At 47.0% G+C, this 18,409-nt stretch overlaps 6 protein-coding genes across 6 annotated transcripts; 4 read left to right on the top strand and 2 right to left on the bottom strand.

Moving 5' to 3' along the window:
- Positions 1-131: 131 nt before the first annotated feature.
- On the top strand, positions 132-4,937 carry BDV38DRAFT_288926 (putative lipase; the record flags this gene model as incomplete). The annotated part of the gene is made up of 5 exons (XM_032061138.1): positions 132-276; positions 358-1,108; positions 1,171-1,667; positions 2,551-2,635; positions 2,696-4,937. 5 exons carry the CDS (start codon positions 132-134, stop codon positions 4,935-4,937), a joined length of 3,720 nt encoding a protein of 1,239 aa, XP_031907236.1.
- Positions 4,938-8,391: 3,454 nt separating this feature from the next.
- On the top strand, positions 8,392-10,332 carry BDV38DRAFT_30501 (MFS transporter). The gene is made up of 3 exons (XM_032063144.1): positions 8,392-9,854; positions 9,922-10,000; positions 10,066-10,332. Exons 1-3 carry the CDS (start codon positions 8,605-8,607, stop codon positions 10,192-10,194), a joined length of 1,458 nt encoding a protein of 485 aa, XP_031907235.1. The 5' UTR covers positions 8,392-8,604; the 3' UTR covers positions 10,195-10,332.
- A 1,790-nt stretch (positions 10,333-12,122) lies between these two features.
- On the bottom strand, positions 12,123-12,400 carry BDV38DRAFT_288924 (uncharacterized protein; the record flags this gene model as incomplete). The annotated part of the gene is made up of 2 exons (XM_032061137.1): positions 12,123-12,141; positions 12,213-12,400. 2 exons carry the CDS (start codon positions 12,398-12,400, stop codon positions 12,123-12,125), a joined length of 207 nt encoding a protein of 68 aa, XP_031907234.1.
- Positions 12,401-14,193: 1,793 nt separating this feature from the next.
- BDV38DRAFT_290623 (uncharacterized protein) lies at positions 14,194-16,382 on the top strand. The gene is made up of 2 exons (XM_032061524.1): positions 14,194-14,744; positions 14,805-16,382. Exons 1-2 carry the CDS (start codon positions 14,521-14,523, stop codon positions 15,880-15,882), a joined length of 1,302 nt encoding a protein of 433 aa, XP_031907232.1. The 5' UTR covers positions 14,194-14,520; the 3' UTR covers positions 15,883-16,382.
- On the bottom strand, positions 15,432-16,382 carry BDV38DRAFT_265167 (uncharacterized protein). Its single transcript, XM_032056340.1, has one exon. The coding sequence runs from the start codon at positions 16,327-16,329 to the stop codon at positions 16,018-16,020; it is 312 nt and encodes a 103-aa protein (XP_031907233.1). The 5' UTR covers positions 16,330-16,382; the 3' UTR covers positions 15,432-16,017.
- A 1,270-nt stretch (positions 16,383-17,652) lies between these two features.
- BDV38DRAFT_265166 (uncharacterized protein) lies at positions 17,653-18,375 on the top strand. The gene has a single exon (XM_032056339.1). The coding sequence runs from the start codon at positions 17,747-17,749 to the stop codon at positions 18,239-18,241; it is 495 nt and encodes a 164-aa protein (XP_031907231.1). The 5' UTR covers positions 17,653-17,746; the 3' UTR covers positions 18,242-18,375.
- The last annotated feature ends 34 nt before the right edge of the window (positions 18,376-18,409 follow it).

Here is an 18,409-nt window from a genome sequence, read left to right as displayed (position 1 = left end):
ACCAGTGTGCAATCCAGCAGTGATGCGGATCCCATCTCCATATCAAACTTGATGGCCTGTATTCTCTTTTACTCCGCTTAGTAGAGTACTGACCAATCTTCAATCCAATTCCTGTCGCGCCTTTTGCTGTTATGCCTAGAATCCCTGCATCAGAGGAAACACCAATGTTACCTCTCCCTGGAGCCCCTTCTTCCTCCTGGGCTAGATTCCGAGAGCGACTAAGTGCTTTATTCAGTGGCGCTGACCCCAGGGTCTGCGTTGCATTCTGGCTGTTTGGTGAGCCATTGGCACTTAAGTAGACCAAGGAGCAGAATATATATTTACTAACCTGCTGTGTTTACCCGTTTGAGAGATTAGGCTTGATCAACAATGTTCTTTATGTCATCATCTTATCAGCTGCTCTTGACTTAGTCGGTCCTGGTGTGCCCAAAGGCGTCGTTCTTCTCGCGGATGTCATCCCTTCTTTTGGGACTAAGCTCATCGCGCCGTACTTTATCCATGTAGTACCATATTCGGTACGGGTGGTGGTATTCGTCCTCCTCTCCGCCATCGGAATGCTTCTTGTTGCGTTGAGCCCTGGCTACACGGATGGTGGCACGATGTCCACTAAGATTGCCGGGATTATTCTAGCCAGTGTATCTAGCGGAGGTGGTGAATTAAGTTTCCTCGGGTTGACACACTTCTACGGCCCATTTAGTCTGGCAGCCTGGGGAAGCGGGACTGGAGCTGCGGGGCTGGTTGGTGCTGGTGCTTATGCACTAGCGACTACGTCCTTCGGCCTCAGTGTGAAGACGACCCTCCTGGCATCCGCTTGTTTACCAGCAGTCATGGTGGTGAGCTTCTTTACCATCCTGCCGAGATCCCCTATGCACCATCCTCTGTCGGCCGTACAAGCCGGCTATCGCGCTGTCGGAACCCGAGATAGACTTGCGGAAGAACGTGCGTTTGGTGACGAGCGTGATGAAGCCAATAGTGACGTTGATGGCCTTCTCGCTTCTTCCATACATTCCGTTGAGAATCCGAAAGCAACTTTGACTGAGAGTGGAAGTCTCCGATGGCAGCATATTAAAGCAAATCTGTATCGCGCAAGAGGGCTTTTCTTCCCTTTGTAAGCACACCTCGGAACAAAACGATTGAGACGTGTTTTTTGCTCACAGGTGTTCTACTTAGTATGCTTCCATTACTGTTGGTCTACGTCGCAGAGTATACCATCAATCAGGGAGTGGCCCCCACCCTACTCTTCCCGCTGACCGAGACTCCTTTCGCCCATTTCCGTGCGTTCTACCCTGCGTATAATGCGATTTATCAGGTCGGCGTGTTCATCTCACGTTCGTCGACCCCCTTCTTCCGCATCCATGATCTCTATTTTCCATCATGCTTACAGCTTGTGAATCTGGTTATTTTGACTCTTCATTCTTTGTTCAACTTCATTCCTAGCGTGTACATTATCTTCGCGATCATTTTCTGGGAGGGGCTCCTCGGTGGCTTGGTTTATGTCAACACGTTCGCTGAGATTGGGGAGCGTGTACCCCAAGAGGATCGGGAATTTTCTCTAGGCGCAACAACCGTCAGCGACTCCGGGGGGATCTGTATCGCGGGCTTCGTCAGTATGATCTTTGAGGTTTGGTTGTGTGACTGGCAAGATGCGCACGGAAGGGACTTTTGCCGTAAGCTATAGTTAATTTTGGGTTTTAGATTATTACTACTTCGTATATGATAATATATGGTCAAGCTTATACAACTTGAACCGGGGATAAGCCCGTGTAAGCGATCAATGTGAGATAGGGCTGAAGACGGGTCACTTGACTGCTGCCAGGTATGATGAGTCGGTGATGGCGTCACGGGGCTAACATGTGACAGGGCGGCAACGTGACAAGACAGGATCCCCCTTCCAGACATGGAGAACCCTAAATGATCGTCTTCCAGTATTCTGGTCGATCAATACTTCTGGCGACTTGCCCCGGATCACTCGACCAACTATTTCTAAGCCCCCCATTCTTCTGCCCCAATCAGCACTGTGGGGAGTAGTGGGGACTTTCACATGCTTGACCCCGTCATCCGCCAGCTTATATCCATGGGTTCTTCACGCCAGGGGAGTCCTAACCTGAATGTAATCTTTCATCTTTCTTCACTCTTGCTTGTTTACTTTTGCAGTTGTCTAGACTGTGCAGTCTTTGACTGACACCCTCCTTCAGTTCTTCCTTGGTATCTCCCATCTCGGCTTTCTGAAATTTCTTTGTCCAGTGGCATACCATGGCATACGATTGGGTTGAAATTTGACTGCAGAAAAACACGCATTCTCTTCTTGTCTCTGTATACACTGTTTGTTTATATATGAGAGACACCAATCTTTAAACCATTGCTCCTGCCACTATCCGTGCCGGTGATCTCGTATCCCTGTATTAGACCATCCAACCAACTTGCATATTGCCGAGGAAACCGGCCAAAACGGAAAGATAAGCCCTTTCGCTATCCAGTGAGCTCGTGGAAATGATAGGTAAGCTCTGTCATGGCACCAATGAACTCAGCAGCCACTGATGGAAACTTCAGACCATGTGCTAGGAAGACCATCGACCAAATTCCGCAAAATCCAGGTCCTTGCCGTCTTCCTCTTCTGGTCAACATATCTCCTAAGGTATGCTGCTCGAACAGGTGGTCATGGCTGGGTAGTCCGTAGCTAAATAGTGTCGTGCAGAGGAAACAAACATGGCCCTCCTATCGTTCGCAACGTCTCATCTCGCCTGTCAGCAAAGCTAAGCGTTTGGCAAACTACTGTGGGTGTTTTTCTGTGGTTATATTTCTGCCGGAACTTTGCAAAAATTGTAGGTTTAGAATGTCCGGAACCACTGGCCAATTTATATTCGCGCTCCTTCTTCAGGGCAACATGGATCACCACGGCCCTCGACGCTGGCTTCTGGACCGCAATGAAAGTCAAACCTAAGTGGCTACGAGACATCGCGTCCTTGGTGTTTACAGTTTACTATCTTTTTGCCGCGGAACAGGCAGATGAAAAGGTTCGTCGGGTTCGAGCAACCCTGACCGTAGAACACCTGCGAGTCTCTTGGAACAAAGGTACTACACCGTACTTGTGGGCACTCGCGAGTCTGGTCCGGCCCCGACTTACAAAATATCCGCCTCGTGCGATACGGATTCCTCGCCCCCCACAGTCAAGCTATACAGAGCCAACTAATGCGTGGCTTTACTTCGATGGTCCCCTGAGTGCGTTACGGGACCAAACCTGTATTATCTTGGATATCCCTGGGGGCGGATATGTCGCCATGAGCCCCCGAGCTTCAGAAGATCGACTGCTTGCCTGGTCTGGGAAAACAAAGGTCCCGATCCTTAGTCTTGATTACAAAAAGGCGCCAGAATATCCCTACCCGTACGCTCTCAATGAATGTTATGACGTCTACCATACTATCGTCACCACGCGAGGACGTTGCTTGGGGTTAAGCGGGAATGTGCGGCCACGTATTGTGCTTTCAGGAGATAGTGCCGGTGGAAATCTGGCAGTGGGCACTACGTTGATGGCCCTTCAATCCGGAAGCTCAGATTCTCCCCGTTGGCAAGGCGAACACATACTCCCTCGTCCAGATGGGCTCGTTTTAGCATATCCAGCGTTGAACATGAGAGTGGAAAGCTGGATGACGGAGGAGCAAATGTCACTGATACAAGACAAGAGCGCACGCCGGACGAACGAGAATGTCCTACGGCAAAAAAACATGGACTACCAGCGTTTGACGCCCTTCACATCTCCCGGACCTTCTACAGAAGATCTTCTCCGCGACTCATCCTCTGACCTGGACCTCGAAGCCGACGATGTAGCCCAGGGTGCTTCCAAAAAACTTGAAGAAAAGCTGAAGGCAGACAACCTGGCGACTCAGGCAGCTGCCGTTGCGCAGAGCCACCACCCGAAACAAATCCGTACACGTCTGGCCGTTTCCTCAATGATCTCATACGTCCACGATCGGATCCTGACCCCTGAGATGATGAGGGCAATGATTATCCTGTATATCGGACCTCACAATCGTCCCGACTTCAGTACGGACTTCCTGCTCTCCCCCGTGCTAGCCCCAGAGGCCCTTCTCGCACGGTTCCCAAAGACATACATTGTCACAGGCGAGCGTGATCCCCTGGTTGATGACACCGTAATATTCGCTGGGAGACTGCGACAAGCCAAGTTACATCAATTCCGGGAAAGACAAGAGTTGGGTCTTGAGAAATCTCACCGAACATTCAACGAAAAGGACCACGTGGAGGTGTCATTACTCCCAGGGATCTCCCACGGATTCCTGCAAATGGCGGGCTTCTTCCCTGACAGCTGGAAACATATCAACAAGTGCGCGACATGGATCCAGGACTTGTTCGAGGCCGCCGAGAGAAGGAAGTCATCGTCCAGTTTACTCCAGTCACTCCACAACGGCGGACAGTACTACCAGGTTCCGAAGGTGGACGCTAGTAGCGGTAGCCCACGCAATCATAAGCGAAGCCTGACGGGGGAATCGTCTGGCGATGAGGATAGACCCTTAGAGATGAGCCTCGGCAAGATGACACCATTGAACCCGGATAATTCCACGGACAATAGTAACGATCAGATGCGCCGCCAATCGTCCAGCGGGACTAGTCATGTTCATATCCACGGCTCTACACCGAATGACAATGACATTCAAACTACAAACGGAAACGACGGTAACGGTGCTTCCAGAGGCCGCCGCTCTCGGCCCAAAGGGCTCAGCAGAAGACGACGCGATGCGCCCACGAAACTCACCATGCCTCCGGCACATGATTATATCTCAGAGGCCCTGCAGACCCCTCCACCCAAACGGAGGGATAGAAGCATTGGCAGCCTTCCTAGCGAGGAGGATCTCCTGGATCGCAGAATGAATGGCTTGGCTGGAGGGTTGATGGGAATAGGAGAGGGAGCTCGGACACCGTGAGAGTGATTGGATAGTGCTTGAATGACGTTCATGAATACACACGTTGATTATTAGGATAGATTTGCATCTACTACGAAGTTGCTTTTAGCAAACAATACGAAGAATATATATTAAACGTACATCAACATTGAGATCCGGTGCTGGGGATGGCGGCTATTCAGTCGATTAGACCTCCCGTGCATCAATAGTAGAATATTAAACCTTTCTAAAACATAGAGTAGTACTCACCAGGTACGCCAGAGCTTGATCGATGCTTCGATAGTAAATATAGCCATAACTTCAAAACGCATCACACCTTGGGTTTCCATTTGGAACTAGTTTCCACTATATCATGTGCTTGAACCTACTAGCCCAAGACCTTTCGTGCAATAATCGCTAGTCCATCAGCCTAAATCATTCACCGCCAGATAAAACTAGTCCTGAGCAGTCAAACCCATGGATAATGCAATAGTTCTATCTCAACAGTTCAGCGGGTTGGTGGATGTGGTTATGTCTATGAAGTCGACTTCTGGTCATAGGACCAATCCTCGTAGATAGTCGGTAGAGGAGAGAAAAAGGGAGATAATTCTTTCATTTGCTGATCCCTCTTTTGTCTACCTCACTGATATACCGTTGCACTCTCAGGGAATATCTGCATCAGAAAGTCATCCGGTTTGAATATTGTAAGTAAGTGCCGTGATTGTGCGTGGGCTTGACCATGTGTTTCATGATATAAAGAATGATATTAGCATAGCGCACTAGGTGAGTGAGAGAAGACTGGCCGAAGGGCCTCCACCCCGTCTTGGTCTGTTGTTTTAGTTGGTAGAGGTAGATAAAAAACGACGTGAGATCAGATGTTCAATGATTTCAAGGGAATATTAATGCTATATGTTAACCTAATGAGTGGATATTGACTGTCGTTGAAGCAAGCAAGCCTTAGGTTGAAGATGAGACTTGAATGTCTCTTGTACATGGCGCCTTGGGGCTGTAGGTATCTTGTAGGGCGAACCCTAGTTTTGAAAGGGTCCAACAAGGACTCTAGTGACAACTGTTATACAAGATGGGAAATACAGTTAAGGGGCCACCATGGTTAATGCTATTACAGTCTTAAAAGGTGCGTGTATCAGTGCTTGATATCTCACACTTGAAGAGGCTGTCCTATGGTCATCAAATATAAGAGCATTTGCATGAGCCTGCATACTATGACGTTCTTGCAATCATTGATAAATTGAAGGCTGTTGCGCAGAATCTAACAGGGCCAGGTGTTGAGAGCTCAATTTGAACACACTGAGTACACGATTAAGAGAGCCTAAGGGTGCATTAGGATGCAGCTCAGAGAACAGGGGCTCGTCAGTCTAAGAATACTGTGGGACTAGGGTTCGAAGAACATGTTCCTCCTTGAGAGTATTGACCACAGAAAGCCTTGAAAGGCGCAATCCACCATGCCCCTTTGATGTGGGGAATCTAGGTAGATTGATGCCCAAGCCAGTAATGGATGACACCGGGTTTCTCTCTATTATCGGAGGCACCAGCTCCAGTCGGGACCCCTTTTACCTAACATCTAATAGTGACTGGAGTGGCCTTAAGTCCAGGTTGCAGGCATCATGTTCAACAATATTCATGATTACATTGTTCACATAGCCTTTGTTCGACCATGGAGGCCAGTGGTTGAGACTCCACGTAGCGCAAAGGCGAAGATAAGAGCGGTCTGGTGATGTATGCAGTCAGGATTGGAGAAAGTGCATCACGAAGAGATATATAGCACTAAACTAGTATCTCCTGCTACCACAAAAGCCTTTTTTTTCTCCTACGCCCAGATGCATTCAAGGATCCACAACATTGCCCTGACTCCTGCAGAAGGGGCCATGGAACACAGCCTTCGAAGCTCGAATTGAATTACTTCAACGTTCTATTGCTCTCAGATTGGGCCTTAGAATATAGCCCCCAACCCTACGTGGTCTGCCAACTCACTTATCACTCACAAATCCTTTTTGAACTAACAAAAACGAAGATTATTGAACAAGAGAATGTAGTAAATGAAGAGAAAATAATAATAATAATAATAATAATAAATAAATAAATAAATAAATAAAAATGACAATCAAGGAACATCTGATATCGCATGTGAAAATCCTAGGTCAAGCATGTGATTGTGGACCTGACGTCAGCATGTCGGAAGCATACCGTCTGATACTGCTTGATACTCAGTGGTTCCCAAATTTATTTTCTAACCCTAACACCTACCGATTAGTAGATTATTATGTAGTTTCATACATTATCTAGTATGCCGATAGTTAATCTACAGCTTGAGGTTATGATCAAGGTTTGTAGCCCCTGCATTGATACGTACTACGCCAGTGGACTGGAGGCATGGGAATGAATTTTCCGGACTCGGCTTGCCGTTTATCGGGCCGATTACTCTATTCGTCCCTACTTGTACATTGAGGTTTTCATTCTAATCACTCCGAGCCGTTCAATCATTCCATTGGTGCTGTGGGTCTTTTTTTTTTCTTTTTTTTTTTTCCCATTATCTCTCTTAATAACATCTAAAAGTTATTTTGAACCGTACCGGTTCATAATTTCCTTACCTAATGTTGGTCAAACCTGTTCATAAAGGATGCATTCATGTGATTAACACTTTAGGGTCCCGCACTAAGGCTCCGTTCTGGAACACTTCTTATAGTATTTTCATTCTAAAGTGGCCAGGGGCCTACATAAGATTAAAGTAGTGCTCTAGACTGTAGTTCGATTCGTAGCCCTATTGTGCTATGATATTTGTATGCCTAAACCAAGCATAAATAGCATACGGCTGGCTGACCTAACTGCTAACAGAGTCTATCCCGGATCATGATATCCGCCTGATTAGAATATCACCCAATTCTATCCAATCACCTTTCTGATCCCACCCGAGTGACTTATGGCCTTTGCCTCCCTACTAGCCTATATTGCTGTGGCCTCCGAAGTCGTGTAGAATAGGAACATTTCGGTTGGGCTTCCGTGTTGTCAGATAGCACTCGTATCCTACCCTTGCCAAGTGTCAAGCACCCGGCATTCCGAACCTCCGCCGAGATAAATGCTTAGATATTTGGTAGCCTTGTGGATTATAGCCTGATTTGGAAAAGCCCAGCATATCTACCTTGAGATCCGCCTCGCCGCTGCGTGGTCCAACGATAGGCGCGGTGAAAACCGATGTATCCACTCGGACGGAAATGGGTTGACAACCGGCCCTACATTTTTCTTCAGTGCTGTCTTGGCTTGGCATAACTTGGTGCTTCTAGGCTAGTTTCCTAGGTGGTGCGAGATGGATGGGTCAGGTTTCCGCATGACTGAGTGGGTATGCTGTCATTAGTGAAGAAAAAAAAGGGTGATGGGGCTTTTCGTTAGGAGATGAATAGCTAGGCGTGGCCGTACTTATCTATGCCTTGGTCCTGGCTTTTGTTGTTCTGTGTTATAATTTTTCATTGATGGCCCTAGTATAATAGCTTGTCCTCAAGAACTCTTTGATCTTTGCCTCTCCTCAAAACTTTTGTTATCCTGTCCTGTCCATCACAAGTCTTACCAGTCAGGATACTACGCATCCCTTTCTACTATAGTATACAGTATCTTTAAAAGCTCTACTGATGCACCATGCAAGAGTCCAAAGTCATCAGCTCTGCTAGTTCAGGGGTCACAAAGACAGTCCAGCATCATGTGGACTTCGACGGCCCCAATGACCCTCTCAACCCACTCAACTGGCCGAAAAAGAAGAAGTATGTGTGCTGTCCATGGAAGCCCTAACTCAATCAGAAAGACTAATTTGTGGCTACACAATCTTAGGGTGTATATCTGTGCCATTCTAGGTATCAGTACCATGATAGTCGCCTTTGCCAGTAGCATATTCGCCCCAGCCATACCGGTCGTGATGCTTCTTTATGGTGTCAGCAAAGAAGTAGCCACCTTGGGCGTTTCCCTGTATGTCTTTGGGTTTGCCGCTGGTCCTTTGGTCTTCGGTCCCTTTTCAGAGCTCAAGGGACGATATATCCCTCTCGTTTTGTCCATGTTCGGTTTCACGATATTCTCCTTCGCCACTGCCGTCTCCAAAGATGTTCAGTCCTTGTTCATTCTTCGGTTCTTCACAGGATTCTTTGGGTCTGGGCCCCTTACACTAGCCGGTCCAGCATTTGCCGATATGTTCTCGCCCCAGCAACGTGGTGTCCCCATCGTGATGTTCTGTCTGATGGTATTCATCGGCCCCCTAGCTGGTCCATTCACAGGGGGCTTCATCATCATGAATCATTCTCTAGGCTGGCGCTGGACAGCATATATCCCAGGAATTCTAGGAGCAGCCGCTCTCGTCGTCATGACTCTTTTCCTCGAAGAGACATTCCAGCCCGTCATCCTGACCCGGAAAGCCGAACATCTGCGTCGGGAAACAGGGGACTGGTCTCTCCACTCCGAACAAGAAGAAATCCATCTCGACCTTCGTTCCATCATCCGAGACAACTTGAGTTTGCCCCTAAAAATGCTGGTCAAGGAACCGATTGTCCTGTGCATGTGCATCTTCGGCGCCTTCGTCTACGGTCTGCTTTATCTCTTCCTCACTGCCTACCCGTACGTCTTCCAGATCAAGCGGGGGATGAACCCAGGAGTTGGTGGGCTGCCGTACATCGGTGTTATTATTGGAACGCTCTTTGGCGCTGCCGCCACCGCTGCCACCCAGCCCTGGGTGCTGCGGAAGTTGAAGCAGAACAATGGTGAGATGATGCCTGAATGGCGTCTTCCCGTTGCTATTCCGGGTGCGGTCCTCTTCACTGGTGGACTGTTCTGGTTGGGGTGGTCTGGGTATAAGGGCAACATTCACTGGATTGTACCGACCGCATCCGGATTGTTCACTGGCTTTGGGTTGCTCACGATGTTTCTGCCTTCATTGGCTTATCTCGTGGAAGCCAGTGGTGACAAGTAAGTACACCTAGCATAACCTCCTGCTTTCATGACGGAATAAACAGAGAATTAACCCTTCTACCAGGTCAGCATCAGCTATCGCAGCACACACATTCCTGCGATCAGCAGCTGGAGGCGCATTCCCCCTTTTCGCAACCCAAATGGTTAGTACCATACACTCTACCTACACCTTCAACCAAACAGTTCACTAACAATCCCATGAATATAGTTTGATGGACTTGGAGTAGAGTGGGCATGTACTCTACTTGGCTGTGTCGGCGCACTTCTCATCCCTATTCCTCTCCTTCTGTACATCTTCGGCGCTCGGATCCGGGCCAGAAGCGGACTTTCAGCATAGTTCGACTTCAGTTCCTGGTCTGCACACCAGTGCAGTGTGGGTAAAAGAAAATATATAATAGTCCCTCCATTCTGCGTGGTCTTTTGTTTTGGGATACCTTTTTCGCTTGGGTCTGTGGCGTGGACTTTGTTTCGGTTTGCTTAATAATTTAGTTGAGTCGTCTGTTGGCTTTTATCTTGCTATAGACGGTAATGAGATGAATGATGAATGATGTATTTGGCTGGGGTACTCAGTGTAGAAATAGGTTTTACATGGGAGGTAGGCAATAGTATAGAATTATCGATGGAAACCATTCCCAGTGTCTACTTTTGCATCTAAATAATCTATATTCATAGAAAACCCAGACTCCATCGGCAACGATGTGTCCGTCGATGCCTTAATAAAGCTTATAAACGTTTCTTTGACAGCATATGGAAAATTCAAATACAATCTTCAACATCGTCCATCAGATCGCCCATTGCGAATATAACAACATTTGCCCTGTTTCTCACCCTCCGGTATCTATACCTCGGTCAGCAGGCTCAAGCCCTGATATTAGATCTCCCAGTAAAATCAAAGTGATTTACCTTGCAAACAAAGAATGCTGGATCACAACCACCCTTGGTACACACTGACATGAATCCCCGTATGTCCTTGGGGATAGCTAGCGCAGTTCCAAATAGAATGGCTCCGAGCATGGTCATGATCAAGAAGCGCATGCTGTCTGTGTATTCAGTAGGAACCCGTGATATCAGATATGAAGTAGGATGACTGCTAGGTTATGAGTTGTGGTTAACTCTTGTTGCTTTGCAGTATGCTCGAGGATCTGCAGATCGCTTATTTATCTTTTCTTGATGGAATGCATTTCTGTGTATCTTTATCTTCGGTTTTGGCCTTCTTTTCATTGATCTACTTTGTTTGTTTAGTGGACCTTGTTTATCTCTGAATTGTTTCTTCTGCTCCATTGTATGATTTGGTGTGGTTCATCAAAGAATAGTTGACTCGTGTTTAGGTATAAGGGGGAGAATGTCGGTCTGATTGTTGGTTTCCTTGGAATGGACGCTCTTTTCTGTGTCTCTTTTGCTATCTTTCGTATTGCTAAGTCGGGATATGAGCCTCTTTTGTGATGTTTCTACAACTAAAAAAATATTCATTTCATGATCCTTGGACCATCTTTCAGTGCTAAGACGCGAATACTGACACCCCTTCCACAGATAAATACCACATTACAAATACCGTCACGTAGGATAGTGAAAGGGATCCTGTAGTGCGCATGAATTCAAAAAGAATATACCCCTATCTTGTCGTCGGTTATGCTTGTTATGTATACACTTTCCACTCAGAGGATCAGTCTGTGATTCGTTATCTCACTACTATTGCGTAGCTCTATAGAGCCATCGCTATGGATTCACTGAGAGCAGGAGAGACCAGAAGTATGGGCTGGACGAAATATCTAGTGAGTTCAAGACGGGAAGTTCGAAGAAACTTCCAGTAGATAAGAGCTCAACAAGAACCTATTATAGGGCGTAGCCGTTTCCATATGTAAATAGGGGAAAAGGCAGAAATTTACGTATATCACCAAAGACCAAGAAGAGTCAGATCACCGAACAAGGGAAGATCGTACTGCATATCTCATCAGATCGCTACGAAGGAGACGATGGCTTCTGGAGTTTAGACCGTGTTCACTCTGACAATGTATATGGGAAAAGCCAAGCTCAAGCTTAATTGGACTAGTCCTTCCTACGTACAGTGCATCAATCGAGTTCAAAAGAAATGATAATTTCCTGTCACCTGATAAGCCTCGTCCTGCCTGAAGCACTGGTGCCTGGAAAATAATGAAGGTATGCCACGGATTTCAACCTGGATCCAGCGTATGGGAAGAGTGGGCTATCCTTATTAATATTATCGGTTCTGTTCTTCTTCCGCTTTATGAAGAATATCCCTTCTCATCAACGCCTCGTTTGTACTCTAGAAATGTCAGCGGCTTTGGGACAGTTAAGCCATGGTAGCCTTTTACATACCTTGCCATACCTTCTTACAACTCCCTAAGGAATGCAAATGGGTTGTTCAGGGCGTTTCCGGCAGCTGCATTCTTGGTTGGTTTGGTAGAAGCCGAACTAGAGCTTTCCTTGGCCGAAGTAGCAGCGCTAGTCGTGCTGGTTGCGGTGGATTTGGCTGCGGTGGTAGTGAACAGAACTGCCGTGATGGCGAACCATGAGATCTGCATGTTGATTGAAGTTTGGGTGTGAATTGATTAGGATAGTCAGAGCTGACAAAGTCGCCGCGTCGATGTCAATAATGATGATTTAAAGAATAGTAGAGACAGGAAATGAAGATGCAGATGAGGATGAGAATCAAAATGAGGGATGGGATCTGATGATTCTCCCGTGTCACCAGCATGAGAGGGAAGACGAGGATTATTTATGCCACTCACTGAAGACTCCAACCATTCCCTTTCCCCTGGATCCTGAGCTTCACTACCACTCTTTGTTGTTTCCCCCCCACTTCACTGTTCTTCCTCCGTTTCCAATTCTTTGTCCGCCTGCTCGGTAGTGCGTAGGCAGCCATGTCAACTTTTCCCTGGAGTAACCTGGCCCCGACGGCCTGTGTCCAATTACCTCAGTTACCTCTTCAGCGCAAGCTTTCTGGGTGGCTGTGTTGTATCACAGCGTTACTATTCTTTGATCCCCTTGTGATCAGCTTGAGTGGTTGGGTAAGCTCCGAGAGGGTTTATCTCGAGCTCATTTTAGGCTTACGTTTAAAAGGCTTGTCGTACAGTGCCAAATCGCTATCAAGGATATCCTTCTGTGTTACTCAACTTTGAGAAGGTTGCGTAAGCCCCATTCAATTATGGAATATCGGCTGAGACACCTGCGACTATTGCCAATCACAAAGAGGGTTGGGCGCTCTGTGCAGTATTGTCTCCGTCAATCGATCAATAATTATGTCTGCCTCCTCTCCACAGACCTAGCAAGCTGAATGAAGGATGTTCTATGACAAGGGGGTCCATCAGTTAGAGAGAATTGTTACGGTGTATGGTTCTAGACCTTCTTCGGCTTGGCAAATAGTTAGGATTTGGGTCACATTTGTCCCCCGCCACGCCCTTCTCCTAGCGATAAGGGGCAGCATCGGGGTTGGGCTCAAAACGGATAGTCGAGGATACAGCAGCGACGTGGTTCGTTGGTCACTGCCAGTCTTTGCTAGAATTGTAGCCCGTAAGGGTCACGCTGCTTTCGAACGTCTACCTCGAGATTGCCATCGTCGGTGTACAAAGTGGGACCGTGCAATTATATGAGATCGTATCAAGTGTTGAAGAATCTCTTTCCTATCATCGGTTACTATCGTCCATATATACTAGCTTTCATTTGCTGGTGACAAGTACTTTCGGACCCTTCGATTGGGATGTAGTCTAGGATAGAGAGCGACCATGCTGTTATATTATAACACTTGTCGCCTTCTCAAGAGTATATCTGTCCTAGTCGAAACCATATTGGAAAATATAAGCCTAAACTCAAACGTCTTTGTATTCGCTATTTGTTTACTGTGATGCTTCCTATCGCTACAACGAGTTTGTAAAGCTCGGGATCCTCTGAGAAACTTGAATTACAATTTATGATGCGTGCGATAGGCTAAATATATGCAAAGCAATATATGTAGTATGTTTCAAGTAGAATACGTGCATCCCGCTGCTGAAGGAGATCTGTTATGATAGGGCTGCCGGTAATCAGGGGATCGCCCGTGACATTGCTTCTCTAGGAGAGGCACGCGTCCTTAATTGCTTCATCCCCACACCTTACCAGCTAAATCGGCCCGAAAGTTGCGCAGGAAGTACGGAGTACTCACCACCTTAATTGTCCAATAGCTTCAGTATGTGCCGATATATATGAGAGTCTATGACCACAGCGCAGATATACGCCGGAGAACTTCGGTTCCTGCTTAGCGTGTCCAAGAGACGGATTCTCGAGTTGGTCAGTGTTATACGAACTGATCATCCCTGACCGACAAATTTACGTCTCTAATGGCGTTTTCACTAAACTGTGAACCATCCCAACCGGCAATTGCGTGCTCTAGAACCATCACCATTATCCCTCGCGTATCGCCCCTATTTATTAACGCACTGTGGCACGCGACCATGCATACCCCTCGTCCTTGTTTCCTTTTATTCTATATCCCCTCTTCACATTCAAAATTCGTCTGTTGAAACTCATTCCTAGCCTTGACTCCTGCAGCTAGACTCTGCTATAGGAGCTTCCCCACATTGGGGCGCCGTCGATTCCTTCCGTCGATCATTCTGAAAATCCGCATTGCATGCTTATCAACGGCTCGGAAAGGGTCGTCGTCAGTTAAATGGCAGCGATCGAGGAGTCCGAACTGCTCAATAGCACTCCATCCTTACGAGACAAAGAATATGATTCATATTCTTGGGAATTACTCGAAAATCATCCTCTTCGGTACCATCCTGATGAATGTATTCCCGGCTTGTCCTCCTACATAGCTAGGTATTTGGCTATATTGAAAAGACGATGGACGGAACGCATCTTCCCACTAATTTGTCTATTTCTGATGTTCCTGTAAGCATTGTTGCTTCAGTTGAGACTAAACACTATTGAAAAGCTAACCTGCTTCGACAGGATTGTAGTTCAGTTTCTAGCGGCGCTACCATACGGGCTCACATACATCGTTTTCCGTAGTGGAATTGAGGAACATCAAGGCTTTGTTCAATGGCCTACTGAGTTCAGTCGGACACCAAGTGCCTGCATCCTTTACAATCCACAGGCACATGATGCTATTCAATATGCTATAGATGCGGGATGCTCGGGGGTTAAGGTGGATCTTCAGGCACAGGAGGGTAGGCTTCTCGTGGACAGTCTAGCGTCAGATCGAGAGGTGTCAGAGACACTGGAGAATTTGTATCTCAATCCTTTACTGAAGAAACTGGATGCCAGAAACTCTGCGGTAATTTATCCAGCAACTACTGACGCGAGTAGCCCAATTGGTCTCTTCGATGAAGACCCAGCACAGCCTTTTACGCTGTTTCTGGAGCTACACACTTCGGTACAGGCGGCATGGCCGCATCTAGTTTCGCAGCTCATGTCGCTGAAACAAAAGGATTACCTTTCCTATCGGAACGGCACACGCGTTGTCCCCCGCCCTGTTACCATCGTCCTTACAGGTTTGGAAGGCCTAGACTTCGGCGATGGGGATGGGTCCGACCATGACAATGTCAATGAAAGTATGATGTTTGATACCTCGCTAGAGCAATTATTGAAGGAAGATTACGGCTCTGCCTTGAAAGTATCCCAGTCCTCCCATAAAGTCAGAGGGGGCAATTCTGCTCAAACCGAGGCGGACACAGAAGACAGTCTAAATCAGCATCACGAGTCATCGTATCAACTTGTCACTGCGACTGCGAACTTCACCCGATCAATCGGCTTCCCTCATCGTGGCGGTCGGTTCTCTTCGCAACAGATCGAGCGCGTTCGCGCCCAAGTGCGAGCCGCTCACCGGCGCGGTCTTCGCGCGCGATATTCGGGGACCTCAGGTTATTCACCGCCAGTGCGGCGGATGATCTGGCGAATTTTGGTCCGCGAGGGTGCGGATATGATTGAGGTTGACGGGAGAGGATGTGAAATTCCTTGGTGGAGGCGATTCTTTGTCGGCGGAGGCATGGAATGCCGCGGTCGGAAGGGAGATACCGGTAGCGTATAACTTTGCGGTATAATTTTGGCAGTAGACGACGGTAATGACGTACGCGTGAGTGTATGACATATTCGTTTATATCATTTCGAATGAAAGGTCTAAATAAGTGCAACCTAGGATGAGATTTCCTGGTGAGAAAGCAAATTATATGCCCCGGAATCGCATAAATCCAGGGTATTGACCCCCCTTCCAGATCTCGACAGGCCTTTGATAACCCATGGATGAGGAATGTGTCGCATCAAGCCACCTTCGCCACGACGTAAGGGGGATCGGAAACTGAGGTATGTATGCGCCGTCGAAATGCGTATGTACGATGTACCACGGTACAACAATGAATATCAAACCGTATATCTTTGTTCTCTCCGCGCACAGACTAGTTTCTTTATATCTCGGTTGCACCGAAACGTTTCGGAGTCCAATGTAAATTAAGGCGACAAGAAATATAACTGTTACCATGGCTACGGATATGATTTCCTTCAAGGGGCTGGACTTTCTCGGGTTGGTGTTATTTATCGATGGTTTTTTTTTTTTTTTCTTTTTTTTTCTGCTTGGAAATCACCGGGAGGGAGGCGGTGTCGCGGTGTAACTGTATCGCTTGGAATTTACTTTACGGTGCCTGAATGGTGGGGATCCAAGCATGCTGATGACATCAGGCTGGCTGCGATTGATGTTGGAAAAGGGTACTTTCAAGTTGGGAGGGGGAGGATAATAATAGGGGGCTTCCTTCCTCCGTTTTTGTTTCTTTGTTCGTTTCCTTTGTATTTTATTTTATTTTTATTTTTCAATGTCTTGCTTCTGACGACTCCTGAATATAGTCTTGTGGAGTTTGTCTTATTAATGGGGAGTTTTATAATTATAGAATAATAATACTACCGGTATCATGAAGGAGACTTTCAGAGACATGATCCAGGGTCAATTGGATATCAGAAACGAGGGAGGAAACCGAGGGAAGAGACTAATCGTTGGTCGCAGATCAAGTACTGGTGGTAATGATGGGCATGACACGTCGTGATGCATAAATGCCGACCAACAAGCATGTCGGTGATTCCTTGCGCCCAACGTAAAATGATTCTTAGTAGTAAGAAACCGGAGGAAAAGAAAACCGAAGAAAAAAAATATTTATATATAAAAGTGAGAATAATGTAAGGAGTATAGCAGAGATAATTGGAAAAAAAAAAAAAAAAAAACACATGACAGTGTATTGAATACAGTTCTGTATACTCCGTACTCTGTATAAAATGCTAAAATGAATATTAAAATTCAAATCAAAGAAAATCCATAACTGCATTCCAGTCAAAAGGCTCCACCAGCTTCCCCGCTGCCACGACGGCCCCATCGGCCACTACGATTTGCAGCTGGTCGTTAATCGACCCAACTAGCGGTTCTGCATTCAATTGATTGGTTCTGCGCCGCTTTTCTTCCGATGGTTTTGCTCCAACTCGACACTTGGGCCTGTCGCATGTTCGTCTTGTGCCCCTACTCCATTTCTCACCGATTTTCCTACTTTTTATTTTTTTTCCTTTTCTCTCCACAAACCTTTCATCCACCTTCCTACCCGAGCTATCTGAGAGAGCTGTGCAAGTTTTCACTTTCTCTCCCCGTGGATTCAGTTCCTCACGCTCGTCGAGCTTAATCCGATATTCTTCTTTTTTTAAATCGTATTCTTTGGTTTTCCCCGTCTTCCGCGCCGCTTGATATTGTTACATAAAAACAAGCTTTAGTCTCGACTCACTCAACTCTGCCTTTCCACCGCCATTTGGCGATCATCAACGGTTTCAATTTTTTTTCCCTTCATCGCCCAAACACGAAAAACCCTTCCCACCGTGTGTATGCTGCCAACCTCGACAACGGCTCGAGTACCACCCCCACCACGATGATGATGGATTTCCAGAAACACCCTCCCCAACCAATATATCATTCACATCCTTCGACGATCCTAGGCACGTCCCACGATCCTCGTCTCATTGCTCCGCCGCCACCTCGTGCCTACGCACCACCGCCTCCATCAGCACGCGTGTATTACGATACGTATAACCGACGCGAACCCGAGATGCCTCCAGTGCCGGTATATCACTATCCCATTACTACTGCCACATCGATCCCTGCTTCCTCCGCTCCATACACCAACGAGAGTGTCCCGGCGTCATATCGAACAGAGAGCAACGGGTATCACGTATCACAGGCGAACCCCAGTTCGATGGGGAAGCACACGCAGGACGGAGGGATAAAAGAGTCTAATGATCGTCATAATTATAGTTATAATGTTAATCAGCACAACAACCATGATCGTCGTATGGTGTATCGTGAAGGTAGGAAAAGCTTTCGAGTTTTCTCAATTTGTCCGTCTGTTTCTGCTTCTGTCGCTTGATTGATTGATTCCTTAATTTACTCGGCATGTTGGGTGATGACAGATTTGAGGGGGCTGGTCCTTCGTTGGATCTAGCTGGTCGCATTTGCGATCGCCCGGTGGTCATTCCGAGACAGCTGATAGATGAGATTTCCATTTTTTTTATTTGGTTTTTTTTTTTTTTTTTTT

Source organism: Aspergillus pseudotamarii (genome assembly GCF_009193445.1).
Source record: "Aspergillus pseudotamarii strain CBS 117625 unplaced genomic scaffold BDV38scaffold_122, whole genome shotgun sequence".
Taxonomy (NCBI): domain Eukaryota; kingdom Fungi; phylum Ascomycota; class Eurotiomycetes; order Eurotiales; family Aspergillaceae; genus Aspergillus; species Aspergillus pseudotamarii.
The sequence above is the reverse complement of the archived record's forward strand: the minus strand, read 5'-3'. Positions and strand labels throughout refer to the sequence as shown.

Bases quoted from the DNA above. Each gene is read 5' to 3' on its own strand.
- BDV38DRAFT_30501 (XM_032063144.1), top strand. From the start codon at position 8,605: ATGTGGACTTCGACGGCCCCAATGACCCTCTCAACCCACTCAACTGGC. The intron at 9,855-9,921 runs GTAAGTACACCT...CCCTTCTACCAG, and splicing joins GTGGAAGCCAGTGGTGACAA to GTCAGCATCAGCTATCGCAG. The intron at 10,001-10,065 runs GTTAGTACCATA...CCATGAATATAG, and splicing joins CCCTTTTCGCAACCCAAATG to TTTGATGGACTTGGAGTAGA.
- BDV38DRAFT_290623 (XM_032061524.1), top strand. From the start codon at position 14,521: ATGGCAGCGATCGAGGAGTCCGAACTGCTCAATAGCACTCCATCCTTA. The intron at 14,745-14,804 runs GTAAGCATTGTT...CTGCTTCGACAG, and splicing joins TGTCTATTTCTGATGTTCCT to GATTGTAGTTCAGTTTCTAG.
- BDV38DRAFT_265167 (XM_032056340.1), bottom strand. From the start codon at position 16,329: ATGGTAACAGTTATATTTCTTGTCGCCTTAATTTACATTGGACTCCGA.
- BDV38DRAFT_265166 (XM_032056339.1), top strand. From the start codon at position 17,747: ATGATGATGGATTTCCAGAAACACCCTCCCCAACCAATATATCATTCA.